At 38.6% G+C, this 18,297-nt stretch overlaps 1 protein-coding gene across 3 annotated transcripts; it reads left to right on the top strand.

Annotated features, from left to right (window-relative positions):
- The first annotated feature begins 28 nt into the window (after positions 1–28).
- Positions 29–17,888, top strand: pip5k1ca (phosphatidylinositol-4-phosphate 5-kinase, type I, gamma a). 3 transcript variants are annotated; one of them, XM_077717271.1, is made up of 20 exons: positions 29–156; positions 283–440; positions 6,739–6,770; positions 6,922–7,008; positions 7,208–7,338; positions 7,422–7,539; positions 7,993–8,145; positions 9,045–9,344; positions 9,457–9,665; positions 10,403–10,486; positions 10,584–10,632; positions 10,963–11,047; positions 11,342–11,503; positions 11,577–11,715; positions 12,659–12,691; positions 12,768–12,890; positions 13,442–13,631; positions 14,285–14,353; positions 15,432–15,521; positions 16,603–17,888. In XM_077717271.1, exons 2-20 carry the CDS (start codon positions 305–307, stop codon positions 16,603–16,605), a joined length of 2,193 nt encoding a protein of 730 aa, XP_077573397.1. In that variant the 5' UTR covers positions 29–156; positions 283–304; the 3' UTR covers positions 16,606–17,888. The 3 variants fall into 3 exon arrangements, with proteins under 3 accessions (XP_077573397.1, XP_077573398.1, XP_077573399.1); XM_077717272.1 differs by lacking the exon at positions 14,285–14,353; XM_077717273.1 differs by lacking the exons at positions 14,285–14,353; positions 15,432–15,521.
- Positions 17,889–18,297: the final 409 nt, after the last annotated feature.

The raw sequence follows: 18,297 nt of genomic DNA, 5'->3' as shown, positions 1-18,297 counted from the left end.
AAGTACATCCCTTCGCCGCCAGGAGGGGGTGTTGAGCTCGAAAAGCGTCGAGCCAGTCAACGGTGGTTGCAGCTTCAGCCTGACCGCGCAGCAGTGCAGTCGAGCCGGGGAGACTGTAGCCAGCAAAGAGCAGCTGTCCGTCCGAGCCAACGGAAGGTATCGGCATCGGATAAAAATGTCTCATCCGAAGATTTCCCACAACATTTAAGCCTGTTCACTCTTTTATTTTTGCTGGTTTGTGACTCTCCGCATCGTCGCTTGCCTGTTTCTTCCGCCGCTTAGACCAGCACCTCCCGGAGGCTGAATGGAAGCCGAGGGAGTGGAGGGAGCGGTCGGGCTTTCGGAGGCCAGGGACGGGAGTCCTCTCTCCGGGGCCGCATCATCCGATGATGCTGACACGGTCGTCGGGGTTAGCTTCGGAATGGACGCCGGAGACATGGGTGAGTAAGTCTTGTGTTTGTGTCCTAAAAAACGCTCTGGTGTTTATTTTTATTATTATTTTATTTTTTTGCACGACTCGTGTTAACTCGTCCCCTGCGATCGTTTAATCGGATTCAGGGGAGGAATTGAAGCAGAAAGCCCCGACTCATCTTTAGCCGCTTAGCCGTGCTTGTAGCTCTTAGCTTAGCCGTGTGGATGAAGGAGGACAGGGCAGGTGGATTCCTTCTCATTTCAAGATCACGTTTATACTATACGATGGCGGCTGGAAGTCAGCTGAATGTTACGCAAGGTTATTTGAGATGATTCGTTCGTGAGACTGAATAAATTAAAGGGGAAAACACATGGGATTATTTTTGGACTATATAGTAGGATTTTTTTTAACCAAACAGGATGACATGCTGTGTGTGTGTGTCGTGGGCCAAAAAAGTCGGTGGTCACTTAAAAAAGGTTTTATTTTGTATATATGTGTAGATCTTTTACTTCCTGTTTAGCTTCTATTGGTATGTTTTCATTAATTCATGTGACTTGACTGAAATCTATTTTTTTACTCTTATGTCAAAGCTGTTGAAATGTCCTTCATTCATGCTTTTATACCATCAGTTCTCAAAAATGCCCTTAAATGGGCAAATTTTACCTCCAAAATAGGACTGTGTAATTTATTTTATTTTATTTAATCTAATAACACGGCTGAATTTTTTTTCTGTTAACAACAAACTTGGGTTCTATACCGTTTAGAAACAGTTTTTGGTCAATTTTACAATTAATTGTCATTAGAATTTATAACATATTTTAATGAATTTAAATAAATTAATTATTCTTTTTAACTATGGTTGCAGAAAGCTCATCCATTCCAACCTAAGACATTATTTAATTACTAGGCAAGTAATTTTCTTGTTCTTTTTGAACATATTTCAAATCTTTTTGGAGAATACATGACTCACCTAGTCAATTTTCTTTAATTACGCAGTTAAGGTGAATTTGCAATATCCTACGTCGTAGCACAGAAATGACTCAAGATTGTCACTGAATTGGAACATATTTTTGGTCAAATTCCAGTTGCGTTCAACAAAAGAGCAAAAAGGGATGATCGGTATTATCATGCCCTGACAGGAGTTGCGCTTACTCAAAAAAATGAGTTTAAATGTCAGCTGTCGAGGCCCGGAGAGCTCTGTTCAGGCTCGCTTAATGTCACGTCTTGTGAAATGTATTTGTTGGCTGCAGAGTTGAGCTCAGTAGCCTTCAACATGGGAAACCAGTGTTTACATGTGTGTTCGTATTTGGAACAGCTGCGACCTTTCATCAATATACGTAACATTTTAAAGGCGCTCCTATTAAGAGCCATGGGCCTATCGAATTGCCTTAAGATTTTGTCTAGACTACGTGTGTCAAAGTGGCGGCCCGGGGGCCAAATCTGGCCCGCCGCATCATTTTGTGTGGCCCGGGAAAGTAAATCATGAGTGCCGACTTTCTGTTTTAGGATCAAATTAAAATGAAGAGTATAGATGTATATTAATATTCCTGATTTTCCCCCTTTTAAATCAATAATTGTAATTTTTAAATCATTTTTTCTGTTTTTATTTCAAAAATAATTTTGTAAAATCTAAAAATATATTTTAAGAAAGCTTAAATAAACATTGTTTTAGATCTATAAAAAATTGTATACCAATTTGATATATTTTTAGATCAATAAAAAAAGTAACCAATAAATTAACATTTTTTATTACTATTAAAGTAAGAAATGGTTTGCTTACAAATATTACACTGCTCTGTTACTATAACTAGTTTTAAAAGAAAAGTAGTTCCTCACAGCAGCCATGTTTGCCTGCTGATTGAAATTACAACATTTAAAAATTGGGAATTGGTTGATTTTGTGTTTGGTTTCTTTGCCCAATCCTGCAAACACCCTAAAAAGTCAACATTGGAGGATGTAATGAAGTCCTTGATTAAATCCTTACTCCATTTCTTTTTGTTTTACCGTTGTCTGGGGACTGTCAGAATTGCTGAGACAAGCGCAAATGGCCGCTCCCATCTGCTCTGTCCTGATGTGTCCTCTTTGCTATATTGCATGCAATCTCTCTCTCTATCTCTCTCCAACCCTCCCAGATTATTACCATAACATTTGGAACCTCAGCCGGGAGGTTTGACGTCACAAAAGAACACGGAGGATGACGCCGGTCCTCCAATATCGTGCTTTTGGTTTCAACTCAAGCACACATTTGTCACATACATTGAATAGAATTAATTCTCTGAATCCATTTTGCCAGGTCAATCAGGTCTGTTGCCGCCATACGTTGTGTTCTTGCGCTAATCAGCAACATTAGCGAGAGCATTGGCAGATGTTAGGATTGAGTAAAGTGTTATCGATTGTACTTCACTTGAAAGTCTTTATGGTGACATGTTATGTAAACAGATCAGACTGTTGACTTAATGGACATGTCTATGCTTTTTCACTTGAATAATTAGTGTCTTCTCTCTGTATGGCTGCCTTGTTTTGGTTATATGTGGTGTAGTTGGCCTGAGTGATGCTTTTAAGTGCACTTGGTTGTTTTCTGTTTTTATTGTTGTCTGGTTCAGTTAAGGATCAAAATTCCAAATGAAAACCATTATTGTAGTTGGATTTTAGTTTGTGCTATTTTAACTAGCAAAACTATTTAAACTTGGGCCTGATTTGGACACTTTGACACCCGTGCTTTACACTTTGGGCAGATTGCCACATGCTATAAGATGCTGAACTCTGCGATAACACATTTAAGTCCACTGCGCGTCCATCCGCGTAGGCTCCTCTTAGATATCTGTAAAAGGACATTTGTCTCTTTGCCCGACAGCTTTTCCTAATTCTGGAGGATCAGTAAGGCGCAAGAAAGAAAAACATTGAAACGGGCGGGGCACGGCTTCTGTGTCCTTTGGCCGCTAGGAATGAGCTGCTTTTAGCATTTTTCTTTGGGGGAAAAAAAGGGTGATGCCACCCCATTCTGCCAGTCTGTCCCCTCAGTAAACCGTCCAAGACGTCCCTGAGCGCTCTGGTGGTGTGTCAGGGTCATGCACACCATTAGCCAACATTGATCTGACACTACACAGACAATTTAGTAAGATGCATTCCTCAAGTTTACCAATACTATTTGGGTTAAAAAAAATCAATATATACCTCGTAGCTGGCCATGCGGTTTGTCTCAATCTGGAATATTTGCATTGAGAAAGGTTACTGTATTTTCCGGAGTATAAATCACATTTTTTTTAAATAATTTTGCTGTGGTGCAGTTTCTGTGGAATTATTTACAGATTATTATATCATCTCACATGTGATGATAATTCCAATTTTGGCAGTAAGTGGACTTTTGGTTTATCCCCACAGGGCTCTAGAATCGCCTGTAATTTATAAGTGCTCAGTATGTTTATTACTATTTTGGGAAATGCAACTGATTGTCAAAAATATGTAGCAAATACCATACTTAGGCTTAGTAATATTGACAAAAATGACATCATTGCCAAAAATAAATACATATTATAACGTATTTTTGTGGAATTTGAGATTTACACTCATACTAAATGAACGCCAAGCATTTTATTTGGCCGACTTGTTTTTCCTGCCACCGAAGGCGGACTGCCTCAATCACAACCCACACACGCTTGGCATACAATACGAAGGGTTGTGATGCGCCCCGACAGCAGAGGACAACCCAGCTTTTACCCGCTGCTCAACATGAATCTGTATTAACAGCTGAAATCTAGATAATGTCATATTTTTCTAGATGCCCTCCTACTTGTTGTCGTCCTACTAATGGATGTGTGAGTGTGTGTGGTAGGCTCGGAGCACTTTGACCCAATTATTTTGTCCTGACAGGACCAATTGAAAGCTGATGCTCCATCACCTTGACAAGATAATAAAGAATCACCTCAGTGACAGCTCCTTACTTAGCTTGTCCTCAGGGAGTCTCGGCTATTGATCCTTATTTGTAGTGCGAGACTGTTCCTTCAGGACTATTTTGAAGGAGGCAAATGCAAGAAAGGGGGAACTTACATTGCCAGTGCTCGCCATTAGAAATCTTTCTAGAAGGACGAGGCTAAGATTAGGAAAATGTCTTTCATCATATTTAGCAAGATGGCAAAGAGGGTTGTTATGTCTCGTGGAAGAATAGTCTTGGATATAAATATCATCACAAGAAAGTACAGTACAATCTTTATGTAATTTTATATTAATTATTATTTCTTAAGAGTTGTTTTTGTTAATGAAGGAATGGTGAACAGTACTGTAAGGGGTGAGTTAACTAATTAACTAACTCTGCTGTCAGGCTCTTTAACAAAACAAATGGCTGAATGTTAAGACCAACCGTATGTATACATGTACATCTATGGGTATGTATGTGTGTGTGTATATATATATGTATATTTTTATATATATATATATATATATATATATATATATATATATATATATATATATATATATATATATATATATATATATATATATATATATATATATATATATATATATATATATATATATATATATATATATATATATATATATATATATATATATATATATATATATATATATATATATGTATATGTATATGTATATGTATATATATATATATATATATGTATATGTATATGTATATGTATATATATATATATATGTATATGTATATGTATATATATATATGTATATGTATATATATATGTATATGTATATATATGTATATATATATGTATATATATATATATATATATATATATATATATATATATATATATATATATATATGTATATATATATATATATGTATATGTATATGTATATGTATATATATATATATGTATATATATATATATATATATATATATATATATATATATATATATATATATATATATATATATATATATATATATATATATATATATATATATATATATGCGGCATCTTTCGAACCGATTAACTGCGATAAACGAGGTATTACTGTATTTTTCAAACACGTGATGGCAATGAAAATACGCTAGTTTTATGGGTTGTTTTTTTTTAGGTGCCGCAACTACAGCCTTAAGCAAACGCGCCACCGTCGAGGAAGGCTAATTGACGTCAAGCAGTCGATTGCATAGCAGCTCACTCACACGGGAATACAAATTCCAGCAAACTCAAGGACGCGGGAGCTTTTTTTTCGACATGCCAAATTTCCAAACACGCTTTCCTGCCTCCGTTTCGTCACGTTTGAGCGCCAAGCCGCCTTTGCACGTGCGCGGCCGCCTCGGAGCCTTGTGGCTCTTGTGTGACCGTGTGTGACAGACAGTGGGAAAGCGATGGGGAGCATGAGGAAGACGGGGATGGGGAGGAGGGGCGCGCCAAACAGCCTCTGCTGTTGCTCAGTCACATGAGCGGTCCACGAGAGAAACGCTGCACTTGCAAACGTCTGCTGCTGCTGTTCTTGGAGACATCTATGTGCAGCATTTGTCAAGGCATTTCATTCAACCTCGTTTTGACAATCGCTCCAATAGGTGCTGTTCTAGAGGTGTTTTGGTTATTTTTATTCTGAGTTTTATTGAGGTATAATTATTTTTACTCTTGGAGATGTTCCAGATAATATTTTTTAAAAAGGGTTAATTGGTTAATTTTCAAAGGGATGTAAAAATACATCAATCTGGATCCGTCTGATTTAGAAATTATGACTTTATTTGATTTGATTAAATGGATCAAACAACAATAAGGCGTTGATTAACATTGTCGTTTGTTGAAAGGTTTTTTTTTCATTCAAAAATGTCTCTGGCATATTTTGTGTTTTAACTAAATGACCCAAACCACCAATTAACACTCTGAAAAACATAAAGCAATTGCAAATATTTGTGTCACCCATCCCCCCTTTGTAGCAAATTGAATATTTATTGAAACAAAACAATGCCCCAAAAAAATCAATCCCATGTCATATTGTCCTGAAATTGCATACCTCTAACCCTACAGTGGTCAAACTAATAAAATGTAAAGCTCAACAATAACATTGAAGCAATAACATGCCTCTAAAATGAAACAGAATGTCTTCAGCAACCACCAATCCTGATTTCCCTCCAACAGAAAACCAAGTTTAGTTCATCCGCTATACTTTTAATGACAAACTCTGATCCCCTGTACTTAGCACCACATTAAAACCCAGAAAAGCTTGTAAACAGTCTCTGGGATTAAAACAACTATGGACACCACCTCGCGTGTTGGAATTTTTCTGCACGATTTGTCATTTTGTTGAAAAATAATCTCCCTCAAGCACTTAATAAACATACTTTTTTTTTTAAATGTGATTTCAGATGCTGCGGCAAGGAAAGCCTTCATCACGGAGGTAATTTCCATTTTGATTATACTACTCAACCACCAGGGTCTCAGGAGACATTCAGAGCGGACTGCTCTTTGCTCTTTTTGATATTTAGTTGATCAAATGCAAGGGGCTTGTTGGTGAGTTTACTTTATTGGCATTTTTTCCTGCTTGTCAGATGCCATCCTCCTCAGGCCTTCCTGGGCAGGGGAAAAAAATTGGCCACAGAGGCGTGGATGCCTCTGGAGAAACTACATACAAAAAGGTTGGTATATATTCAATCTGGGCTAAATCCATGCAGCTATTTATCAAATAAATTTAAAAAAAATGGAAAAAAAAAAACTTTTTGGGGATTATAATTTATTTTTTCAACCCTATGCTAAATCAGTGGATTTTTTAAAGTGTCTTTTTCCCAAAAAATTATATTAAATGACTGTTTTTGAACCCGCAACCCTTTCTTTTAGACCACATCCTCGGCCCTGAAAGGAGCCATCCAGCTTGGTATCGGCTACACAGTGGGCAACTTGAGCTCCAAACCCGAGAGAGACGTTTTGATGCAAGATTTTTACGTGGTGGAGAGCATCTTTTTCCCCAGGTATCCAACTAATACATGTCGTGCATTGCATTTGAAATAGGAATATTGCATTCATAACCGTGCTTTGTTTTTCCTGACTGCAGTGAAGGGAGCAACCTCACCCCGGCTCATCACTTCCCAGACTTCCGCTTCAAAACGTACGCTCCCGTGGCTTTTCGCTACTTCCGAGAGCTGTTTGGGATCAGGCCGGATGACTACTTGGTAAAGCCGTGTTTAGAAATGTCTATAACTCATATACGTGTCAACCTCAACCAATTGCCCCTCTTATTAATGATTGCAATTCCCCTTATTAAGCAATAAAAAAAATGTATAAATCCAATGCGGCACATATTTGCTCACTTAGGGCGCACTTAAAAGTCTCAAATTTTCTCCAAAGTGGACAGGGTGCCCAATAAGTATGCAGTAAATTCAAGATTCTGTAGATGTTGTTGTATGATGCTAAAAGCTTGATTGTTTGGCTACATTGCTTGCTGACACGCTATATTTATATAGTGAAAAGGGGTGGAAGTGATTTAAAAAGTGATTTAAAAAAAATGGTTATATGGTGTACAAAATATGAAATGTTAAAAAAAAACGTATTAAATACAGATGGACTATATTGGCACGTTCTGATTTCCCCACCCTGACAATCACTTTTCATTGTGACCTTTGCAGTACTCGCTTTGTAATGAGCCTCTGATCGAGCTGTCCAATCCCGGCGCCAGCGGCTCCGTCTTCTACCTTACCAAGGACGACGAATTCATCATTAAAACAGTCATGCACAAGGAGGCCGAGTTTTTGCAGAAACTGTTGCCGGGCTACTACATGGTAAGAGAGTTTGCAGTGGCATGTTCACAGTGTGAATGTACAAAAACAGATATAGATGTATTTATATATTTTTCAGACTATAAGTCGCAGTTTTTTTGTTTATTTAATCATTTGGGCAGTTAATACTTTAGCTCAATTTTTGTGAAACTTTTTCCACATTATTGTAATTCCTTTTTGTTTGAATATGAACTATTTTCAGCACAATTTTGCCTCTTATAATTATTATTATTTCATTTTAAATACATTTCAAGATGACCTGTCTGTTCTTTGTTTTGGATTTTATTGAATAAGATTTCCTCCAATGATGACTTAAATACGTTTTTTTCCCCTTTTATTGTGTATTTTTCCGCTAGTGCGACTTATAGTCCAAAGAATGTGATAATTGTCGACTATATAAGATCTGTTGTTGACAAATACCTCTGCCTTACTTTTTTATTTTCATCAACACATAATATATTCATTTACTTTTTCATTGTTTATTCACAAGTGGTAGTCACAATGCGACACGCCACCTTCATGTTTTCGTGTCACTCAGGTTATTGCGAGGTTGCGCCTGTTTTCAAGCATTTTAATGAAAACCCTCATGATTTCCCGTCTGATCACCACATTGGCAACTGCTGGATTTTGGCCCGAGATGTTTTCTTCACCGTGACGTAACCACCACGTCTCTCTCTCTCTCTCCCCCGTGTGATGTATTCCATCGCACGCACCCACATCTTATCACTCAGCGCAGCCTTTTTTCCCCATTTTATCTTTGGCACTCGTTATAATCCGCACTCACGTGTCGCGCTGTCCAGTTTTCCTTCCCGATCTGTGTGTGTGTGTGTGTGTGTGTTGAACTTCAACATAGTTCCTTGATAGCAAGCACAAATGTCACAAATCATCTTGTCTTCCTCCAGAATTTGAATCAAAACCCTCGTACTCTGCTGCCCAAGTTCTTCGGGCTCTACTGCGTCCAATCGGGAGGCAAGAACATCCGTGTGGTGGTGATGAATAACGTGCTCCCCCGGGTGGTGCGCATGCACCTCAAGTACGACCTGAAAGGCTCCACCTATAAGAGACGAGCGTCCAAGAAGGAACGTGAGAAGGCCCGCCCTACCTTTAAAGATCTGGACTTCATGCAGGACTTGCAGGACGGACTCATGTTGGATCAGGACACGTACAGTGCGCTGGTTAAAACCCTGCAAAGAGACTGCTTGGTAAGATAGGGATAAAAATGATGTTAATTATAACCATACTAATTTGAAGCTGTTGTTTTGAAGCAATTGTAAAATGATGCATTATCCTGATTTTGTGGTTCTGTGGTTTCAGGTGCTGGAAAGCTTCAAGATCATGGACTACAGTCTCTTGCTGGGCGTTCACAACATGGACCAGGCCGAGAGGGAGCGTCAGATGGAAGGCTCCCAAGGCGGCAGTGACGAGAAAAGGCCCCTGGCCCAGCAGAAGGCCCTCTATTCCACGGCTATGGAGTCCATCCAGGGTGGTGCCGCCTGCGGGGGGACCATTGACACCGAAGACACGTGAGTGAACCCACTCGTTGATGGTGATGTGCTACAAAATGTCCAGCTTTCATTTGCCTAAAGTTGTTTGGTAGTGAACTTGTTTTTTTTTTTTAGAATAATAGTAATTCTCTTGTGTGATAATGATGATGTGGTCCAAGAGTTCATCTCTTTTTTTCCCCAAAAAAGTATTTTTTCCAATACAAGATAAGTTCTTACACGCTAAAAAAAAGGCCATCAGTTTGGTACAGACTTGTAAAATAAGAAAAAAAAATGGACTGGTTTTTAATTAACATAGTGGTGGTGGTAGTAGTAGTAGTGGAATGTGTTATTCATTTGCTGAGTTGAGCTTTAGTAGTAGTAATAGTAGCAGCGGTTAGGAGCTGTTCTAAAGGGAATTTATAATTATTGTAATTATGATTAACCAATATTGATCCATATATAGGGCACATCAGATTACAAACCACACTGCAGACTTTTGAGAAAATTGAAGTCTTTTAGTTGCGCCTTATAGTGCGGAAAATACGGTAGAAAATTCATTTTTACCGTTACTAGCGCTGCAGTTTTTCCATATAGTAATACTTTCAAGTTTTGTGTCATTGGGAATTTGTTCGCTGTCAACCCTCTCATTCATAACGGATTAGGCTTCTATTGCCGTCAATGGCAGCCAAAAAAAATACAGATAAACCAAGAAACAAAAAAGGTACACATTTTAATGAATCTTTGCAACTAAACAAAGTCTTGTACTGGTCTTTTAGGATGGGTGGCATTCCCGCCGTCAACGGGAAAGGAGAACGACTTCTGCTCTACATCGGCATCATCGATATCTTACAGTCGTACAGGTGAGCAGCTCAGGAGGCAAAAGACCAAGTTGACTGCGCTTCATCAGCACGTGCACACCCGCCAGCTTGACTGTGTTGCCTTTCATCGTCTGTGCAGGTTAATCAAGAAACTGGAACACACGTGGAAGGCTTTAGTGCACGACGGGGTGAGTTTTTAATAACGCTCTGACGCACCGCTGTGCAAACTTGCAATATTTTTCCTCATTAATGGCTTGCATCTGTGTCCATAACTAAAAAAAACACTAAAAATCCCAGCGTTTTCCAGCTTTTGAGTTGTTTTCCTTTAAAGTGGAGCAAACTGTGTCATCCGTCATCCTCCTGAAAAATCAATAATGTCTGCCTGTGTTTATTTTTGTACTTTGTCTGCCTAGCGGCTTGACCCAGAGACATACATTACTAAAATTGAACACAATCGGGACTAATAGACGCTCTAATCTGCCGGTCCTTTATTAACCCCACCTTTGTCTTGCCCTCAGGATACGGTCTCGGTCCACCGGCCCGGATTCTACGCCGACAGGTTCTTCAAGTTCATGAACAGCACCGTTTTCAGGAAGAGCTCCTGTGAGTCCAACCACTGCCTTACATAGTCAAAGAAAGAAAAGATAGGCTTCATTCTAACTGCCTTATTAGGTGCTAATTCACATTGAACCAAATTTTGGATTCATCTTTTTGGTTGAAAAGGTCATATATAAGAGCACTAATTTTGCCTTTTCTATTATTTTATTATGGTTCAACAGTTAAAGAGGGACAGTTTAGGGTTGGATTATTTAGCTTTGCTGCACTCTTTTAAGTTAAATAGTTAACATTATTTGGAGACAGTCCCAACTAATGTTATTGAATGTATATGTTGTTTAGCTTTGAAATCGTCTCCATCCAAGAAGGGCCGCGTGTCGCTGAGCGTCCCAAAATGTGGCGGTCCCGGCCCCGCCTGGTCTGCCAGCCAGCTGGCCTCCGAGAGAGACGACAACATCTACGACCTCCGAGGCGCTCGCAGTTTCCCCACGCTGGAAGACGAAGGTAAAAAAAGTTGTTTTCATGTTTTTCTTTTCAACAGTGCAACAGTATATGTACCTATATTTTGAATTCCCAGGTCGTGCCGATCTGCCATGCACGCCGCCGTCGTTTGAGGAAGCCACCACGGCGTCCATCGCCACCACTCTATCCTCCACAACCTCTCTGTCCATTCCTGAACGATCTCCCTGCGACACCACGGAGCATCCGCGCTACCGGTAACGTTCTTCGACAATTTCAAGTTGATGAGCCAATTTCATAGTGTTTTTTTGGGAAGGAAAATAGTTATTTACTCAACAGTCAATGTCATCATGTCTATGTTTACTTTCATTCACTGTTTATTTATTCATGCAGCATATGTTTGTGCTGTGTGATGATTTAACACACACTATTCCGTATCATTCATAAAAAAAATATCATAATACATATTAACTATTGTCCTGGCAATGTAGAAATACACTTCAAAGGACACAATATATTTCAAAAAAATATCAAAAGACTTAATTGTCATCATTTCATTTCTAATGCAACTGCCCATTACTAGAATTCTGCCCGGCAACAATTCGACCAATCTGTTGTTCTTAATTTTATGATAGAGCATTTGCTAGATTGGAATTGGAATGAAAGCAAATTAGACAGTAAAACTAAAGCTTAATTGAAATGGAATCCATTGACTTTAAGTGGTTGATAATTTTTTTTTCTTCATGTGAGACCAATATAAAAATCCTCACTTGTGGTTCACAACTGGAATTTTCATGTTACCCAGTTATTTCCTGGGATTACACCATATTTAATTAAATATTTTTAATTTTGTAGTCCGACCTGCAATTAGGTGGCATCTCCCCACCAAAGTAAGCAAGTAAACATTGCTCAACCCACATGAGGAGCAGCTCCATAAAAATAAATGAATGGCTCATAAGATAATAAAAAATAAGTACTTCCTTTGCTTGGAATGTCGCCGTCTTTAAGTAAGTGGTTGGCAATGGACCAATATTTCTCCAAATAAGTACGTCACTGCTGGCTTTCATTCATTTGTCTGTTTCCCTCAGAGCCAAATTGTCTTTGGTTACTGACTCTGATCTTTTTAGAATGTACTGTGGCAACATTTGAAGATCTCTCTTTTCAAACATGTTTTCCTGACATTGTTTCATTTGTCTGCAGGAGGCACACCCAGTCGCTTACCCATGATGGAAGGTAAGATACCCACATCTACAGTTTGATACGTTTCTTTGAAAATGGACTTGACATCCATTTTTTTCCTCACATGAAGGACCCAAGAGGAGATGCGTGTACGTGAGGAGGACCAGCAGACCATCACAGTGGAGGTGGAGTTAAAAAGACATGACAGTGAGCCCACCATCTCCATTCCGCAGCCCCCTCTACTTGAACCCAGGTACATTATTAGCAGTTCTGCTTCATTCTTAGTAGAACCACTAAAGTCCAAAAAAAATCTTCTCTTCCACATGGACAATGTTAGCCTTGTTGTCCTCCACATTCCTAACAAACTATTGTTTTGATTTCAATAGAGAGAGATGATGAAGATGGCTCTAATAAGGCTGCTGGAGGGTTATGTGAAAAATTTGGGGGGAACCAAATAGGGGAAGTAGGCCAGTGCTCCTGAGGGCATGAGGCAGTTTTTGTAAAGCCTCCATGACCTGATTTTCTGCACATTTTAACCTAATTTTTGTTTTTACCGACACAAAAAAAAGCTCTAATCTCCTCTCTGTATGCTACAATTTTTCGTGATGATAGGGGTAGAGGCAGTTTTGAAAGGATTGGGTTTGTTTGCTGAGGGATTTGGTGGACTTGCATGCCAAAAAATATGGCGACTGAATCAGGAGATGGAAAACAAATGCTGTGAAGAAAGGAAAAAAATCTTGTCTATGTTTAGATTATACAAACGCACAATAAATCGGACAAATAATGCTTCTTTTATACCCACAGTGAGGCTCAGGAAGCCAGCGCGACACCATGCGCTTCTTCTTCAGCGCCTGAAGGCTCCGCCGAGGCTTGCCCATCCAGCCCCAAAATGGTGGTCGCGGCAGACCCTGCCAGCCACGCGTCGGGCTCCGGATGCACTAGCCAGGCTTCGGTGGATGACGAGGACGAAGTGCCAGTCACCGACATCTACTTTGTAAGAAAGCATGCTCTATACTTTTACACTTTTTCCCCAATTGTTTGGCCTTGCTGCTTTTCTGCTGCACACTTGCAGGCTCTTTTCATTCTTACACTGTATAATAACCATAAAAAATCAGTATTTTAATCATATTAATAGCATCTAAAGGTGCATCTCAAAATAATATAATTTCTTCTTTTTATCAACAAATTAGCCAACATGAATTTTAAATTATTTACTCCCAATGACGGATTTATTTCTCTAGTTTGTCGCATCAACACGCTTGTTTGTGAAATTCCAGCTTTGATGTAATGACAAACACACGCCACTAGGTATCAGTGTTGCTTTGTTTTTTTTATGTTTCGTAGTAAATGTTCTACATACTAAATTATTATTTGGTCATCAGAACATGTATTTTCAGTCTTGTTTTTTTTTTTTACGTTTTATTGTTTAAAGTGTTAAATTAGCAGGAAAAATATTGGCTTCAAAGTCAGCTTTTGGTTTTTTATTTATTTATTTTTTTACAAAAAGCAGCACAGATATGATCTCCTGGCATGTGTTTAAGGGGACATCTCTTTTCCATTTTCACCTCAGCATGTCAGCTCTCTCTCTCTCTCTTCACCTTTTTGTCCTTTTACCATTTTTCGCTTCCTACGTGGGGTTGTTGTCAGTTTCCCGATGGAAGGTCTTGGGTGGTCTCCCCTCTCCGACGGAGGGGCAAGTGGCGGTCCAGATGGCCAGTAAGTGAGCTGTAGATGGGGCTGTCATCCGTGTCAGACGACCCCCGTGGTGGATTACAATGGGTGGCGTGCTCCTTTGTTTTTTTAGTAGCATTCAATGTCACTTTTCTCCGCTTTTTCGTCTCCACATTTAGTCAACCATAACAGCTTTGTATGTCATTCCTTAGTCTGCTAGTTAGACTTTTTTTGTTCAACACTGTGGTCTTAGATATTTTCTGCATATTTATCTTAAGACTAACATGAATACTATGTCAGACATTTTTAAAGGGCATTTTATTATCTTATTGTAATCACGATGTTGGGAAATATTTTGAAAAATGGCATTTGTTTTTCAGAATATGTCCCAGAAAAAATATGTACGTAACATTACTGGATGGCGTGAGGAATTGCTAATTTGATTGTCTTGTTCCTTAACTAGTATATAGTTAAAACTAGTTAAGCTATGTCACTATACTTCGACATGTTGATTCTTTGGTCGATACAATATTTACCACAATTCAATTTCCTTTGATCGATGTACAGTAATAACTCGCCACTTTGTGGCTTTGGATTCACCACTTCTTGAATATTTATTAAAAAAAAAAGTATATACTGTAGGCCCAAAAATGCAAGGAGAAAAAAAACTAGTCACAATTTCAGATATTGGAACCGAAAAACCACGTTAAACGAGGTAATACTGTATTATAAAAACACTAATCCACACAAGACTTCTGCGTCAATCGGTCCGTACGTCTTGGCTCGGCCTTTTTTTCATTTTCCCTCATTCTCCCTCCATGACCTCGAGAAAACATTTAACGTAAACATAAAATAACATCCCTCACATGCGACATCTGGCTTGAAATATTAACGCGAGCCGTGCGGGGTGACATTGACCCCCGTTATGCATCCCTAACTTTCATTTCCTGTCTTGTCTTTTCTTCTCCTGCGACCTCCTGCATCTTTCTTCCTGCCTGCCTGCCACCACCACCGCCGCCGCCGCTTATCTCTGTGCCTATGGCCCTCTCCTTTGTCCCCCCTGGCGCCCTCTGCTGTGCTTGGTGTGTAAAAAAAACAAAAAAAAACAAAAAAACAAATACAGCCTCCAGAGGACAGGACCTGGGTGTACTCTCCGCTACACTATGGCTCAGAGTCTAAGGCCCTGCCAGATGGGGACTGGGAAAGAGAGACAGTAAGTGAGAAGCATCTAATTTAGAAATTCACCGGAATCCTCCACGTTTTTTTTGGTAGAAAAAAAATCTGTTTCAATGCTTCTCAGGCCCATTAAAAAACCCTCCCTACCCTGCACATTATAGCATTCATCTAGGTGCAAATGGTCATAAAATTGTGACCATTCAGTGCACGAGCGGTCACTTTGTGTGTTTTCAATAGCAAGCAGCATGCACCATGCCATGTCTTGTCATCAGTCCGCTCAAATGATCTCAAAATATGACATTTGTAGCTAAACCTTGAGATGAACTGAAGCGGGGAAAGTATTGCAATCACTTGGATGATTTACCGCTTAGGGACCTACACTGTAAAAAGTATTTCTCTTTACGGGAAAAATACCGGCAGTTGTGTTTCCAGAATTGTACTGTTAAAAAAATAGGAAAGCCTTGAAAGGGTACTTTTAAATTAAAAGTAAACTACTTTCATTCTTGCCTTATAGCAAACGACAAGTCTAATAGTGGAGGTGATGTCACAACTTTGTCTTATCTCCCCTTTAATTTTTATTGGGTTTCAGTGCTGATTATTTACCCAAAATTTAAATGTGATTTTTTTTGTAAATAATTACAGTTAACTGACCCATTTTACAGTTTTTACCTGTATTTGACTGTTTTCAAGTAGTTTTTTCTTAATGTAAAACTCTAGCAATCACAGCTGCCCATTTTTTACTATATATTCTATGTTTTTTTTTTACTAAATCTAGTCATAATCCTTTCCAACGCATTTATATAGTCCCGACGAAACAATCATGCTGGCTAACTAGAAAACGCATAAAGTTTGACAGCTGCTCAATCTTACATGTCCCAAAGAGAGTCTTAAACTCACTTTATATAAAAACACGAATGCCAGACTCATGTATTTATTTTATTTTTTTATATAAAAGTCTTGCTTTCAATCTCTGCCCTTATTCTGAAAAGACACATTCTGCATAAATTCTGGGTCTCTTTGCTGCAGTATTCATGCTTTCCACTGTCACATGACAATCTTTTATTCTATTTATTTATTGTCTCTGTTCACATATCCAATTTGTGTGTTTTGTTCTTCAGTAAACTGCGTTTTGTGACTGAAAGATGTGAAGGGGACAGTCCTCCCGAAGCCGAATCCTCCTCAGCGGTCGCAGTGCAATCTTTTGGGCCCCCCCAGAGGGACAAAATCCCACCAGACTGGCATAACAGTGAGGTCCCCGCCATTTACGTAGAATACTTGTGTTTACGTGTGACATAGTACAGGTGTGCGCGTGTGTTATATGTTTTTTTTTGTTTTGTTTTTATTGGCGTGACACACTTGCATCGTATTTCGCATAAACATCTAAAGGCTCGTGGCGGCCATATTAAAACAGGACAAATACGTGGGGTCACATGTAAAAACCTTTAAAAAAAGAAAAAAAAACATGTCAGTATTTTATTTAGTTGACATGGTGACCTTTCCAACATGGCTGCCAAGCTATGTAAAGGATTTAAATTTCCAGTCATATTTGATTTGCAAATAATAATGACATATTTATTACTTTTCTATGTTCCACATTTTTTAAAATCGGTTTTAGCCAAAGTGCTTTGATTATTCCAACACATTTGTAGTGTATTTTCCAAGGTATTAGCCTGCCTTTGGTTAAAAAAAAACAGTAAAAAATACACTTAATAGATACTTTGCTCAACAAAAGGTCACCTCTTTTAATTAGTTTGTTTATTTTATTTGTAACCGAGGCCAGCGCCTTGCTCCAAACGTGTATTCAATCTATCGTTACGACAGATGGAGAGCATAGCAGCAATATTTTGTACAGTTATTTTCCTCGCAAATGGCCTTATTCCATTTTATTTCACTGGTGCAGTCCTAATTTATTTCTCTTTCTTGTGCTCGTGCTCCTGAGAATGTGTACATAATGAAGAAAAAAAAGAATATGCTATATAGAAAGATATATACAGATATATTTTCCATGGGAAATGGAGAACGTTATTCTTCTTTGGTTTTATCGTCGCTGCTCGGTCGGCAAACCATGGCAATCCAGTATTTTGCTGACATGTTCCTCAGTCCCGTCGAGCGACTGCATGCAGTTGTACCTGCAGACCAGTAGGGATTCTTTCAACTTGTTCAAGCTGTGTCGTGTGTGTGTCGTGTGTGTCATCCAATACGAAGAGTCCTTTTACAGACATAGCATGGTTTAAAAAAAAAGAAAAAGAATAATGCATATCAGAAATGTGTATTTATGTATATCTGTGTATATTCATCTATTTATACCAAAGGATAAATAGATGGTTGTATATGTGTGCGTGCGTGTGTCTTTGGACTCAATCAGAATGATGAAATAAAGCAGTTCTATGAATTGTCCAATGTACATAGGTTTTTTTTTTATTCGTTATTATTTATTATTATCCCTTTATGGTGGCCCTGGTGAGGATAAGCTGAATGGAAAATGAATGAATGAACTTTGGTAACAGGTGTTTTCATTGAGACAGTGAGGATAATAAAGAGTGGGTGTGGGATGGAACCATGGGGCACACCTGTAATAACTGGGGAAGGGTTGAATAAGATATATTTGGATTGAAGAGATAATCTGGCACTATTTGATTCACTAAATATACCTGTTCCTCCAAGCTGGACTATGATAACATCATCCAGTAAAAACAATGGGAGGAGTACTTCAACTTCTGGCCAAAACCACAAGTTTTGGGAATGGACATGACAACATCATTTATTTCAGGTTAGTAAAAATAGTAATCATTTAGAGTGATGTAATATCAAAC

This window comes from Stigmatopora nigra, chromosome 5, assembly GCF_051989575.1.
Source record: "Stigmatopora nigra isolate UIUO_SnigA chromosome 5, RoL_Snig_1.1, whole genome shotgun sequence".
NCBI classification, from domain to species: Eukaryota; Metazoa; Chordata; class Actinopteri; order Syngnathiformes; family Syngnathidae; genus Stigmatopora; species Stigmatopora nigra.
This window is presented reverse-complemented; position numbering and strand designations above follow the sequence as displayed.